This window comes from Buceros rhinoceros, unplaced genomic scaffold, assembly GCF_000710305.1.
Source record: "Buceros rhinoceros silvestris isolate BGI_N320 unplaced genomic scaffold, ASM71030v1 scaffold37183, whole genome shotgun sequence".
Taxonomy (NCBI): domain Eukaryota; kingdom Metazoa; phylum Chordata; class Aves; order Bucerotiformes; family Bucerotidae; genus Buceros; species Buceros rhinoceros.
In genome coordinates, this window is record NW_010402484.1 from 5,102 (window position 1) to 6,757 (window position 1,656).

Consider the following 1,656-nt stretch of genomic DNA (forward strand, 5'->3'; position numbering starts at 1 on the left):
AAGCACTGGACACACGACGGCATGCTCGAAATAGAGGAGGATATCAAGACGAGGAGCTGTTCCCAAGTCCATGGCACCTTGGCTTTTCTCATGCTCCCTTCACATCTGCATTTAGTTATTGGACCCTTGGGGTGAGCTGGCACCCGGCAGCCGCTTTGGCTGAGCCTCTGGATAGATCAGGAAGCCTGTGAAGGTGATGTACTTGCCATGGTTGCTGTAGGCACCATAACCATCGTGCTGATGGCTGTAGAGCCAAACGGTGTCCCCATATTGCAGAGGCAGCATGACACTCTGGCTCTGCATCTCCCGCCTCTTGGAGTGGTTGTCATCATAGATCATGGCCTGCACCTCATTGTGGTTCTTCATCAGCTTCACTGACATAGTTTTAAAGGGCATTTTGCCAATGGTGAAGGAGAAGTAGTATGCACCAGGTATACGGCATGAGAAGATCCCAGTAGAAGAATTGAAATCTTTTCCAATATTCACAAACTCTGTGTCAAATGTGATTGGCTCATGCTGGGTTTGCTTGTCATCTGTCCCCAGGAGACTTTGTGAGCGGGCAACAGAAAATGCAGAGCGAGGGTCTTGATCCCTGTTCGGCTGATCAGATAACACGAGTTGCTGTGAAGCTTCATTCTGCTCTCTGGGAAGCTGCTGAGCAGTGTGACGGTGCGGCCCCAGCTCTTGCGAGCTAAGAGCATTCTGGAAGAAGGCAGAGGTGTCTGGGTAGATCAGGTAGCCATTGAAAGTCGTATAGGGGCCCACGTTGCTGTAAAGAGCATACTTGGGATCTCCATGTAAACGGAGCCAGACGGTGTCACCGTAGTCCAGCTGCAGCATGGCACTCTGGCTGGCTACCTTCCGCTCCTTGCGGTGATGTTCATCATACACAATCACTTGCACCTCATTCTTGTTTCTCATCAGCATGACAGACAAGTTTTTCTTTGGGTATTTCCCAACAGTGAATGAGAAGTAGTAGGCTCCAGGGATCCGACAGCGGAACAATCCCGTCTTGGGATCAAAGTCATTGCCAATGTTCACATAGACTTTGTCAAAGGTAATGACCATCTCAGAGCTCCCTTCCATGCTGCTGGTTCTGGCCACAGAGAAAGCCGAGCGAAATTCAGTACTGGGGTCTGCTGGGAAGCCATCTGTGGGCAGAAAAACCATGCAGCAAAGGAGGCCAAACATGATCTGAACCTTCAGTGTCATCATTGTATCTGAAAGGAAAAAGAAACATATTTCGGCAGGAATCCCATTAACTTCCAGCTCATACTCCAGTCGAAACCCAGAAATGAATCTTGCCACATAGACAAGAAGGTCAATGTCTGAATACTGAAGAGTTTCCAGTGCCTCCTCTGATCAGTGTGAGGGCCCATACCCCAGTTCAGATTCCAGCACTGGTTTTCCTAATGAGAGCTGGACCTTTTCCCCCCATACTCGTAGGAAGAAAAGGAATCTTCTCCTTCGAAAGCCTGGCTATTCTACAGCTTGTGTGCAAAGCACTGTGTAGCTCACAATGAAGAGAGATCTCAGAGCTTGCTGGGGCTTTGCCAGAGCTCCCTTTTGTGGTGCTTTTATTCATAAGACCAATAATGACACAAAGCCCTACACAGAGGCTGTATTGTACAGCTGAGATCCAGCTAAGGGCAGGGA

General features: G+C 49.1%; 1 protein-coding gene across 1 annotated transcript; it reads right to left on the minus strand.

Annotated features, from left to right (window-relative positions):
- Positions 1–111: 111 nt before the first annotated feature.
- On the minus strand, positions 112–1,215 carry C1QTNF4 (C1q and tumor necrosis factor related protein 4). The gene has a single exon (XM_010132654.1). The coding sequence runs from the start codon at positions 1,213–1,215 to the stop codon at positions 112–114; it is 1,104 nt and encodes a 367-aa protein (XP_010130956.1).
- Positions 1,216–1,656: the final 441 nt, after the last annotated feature.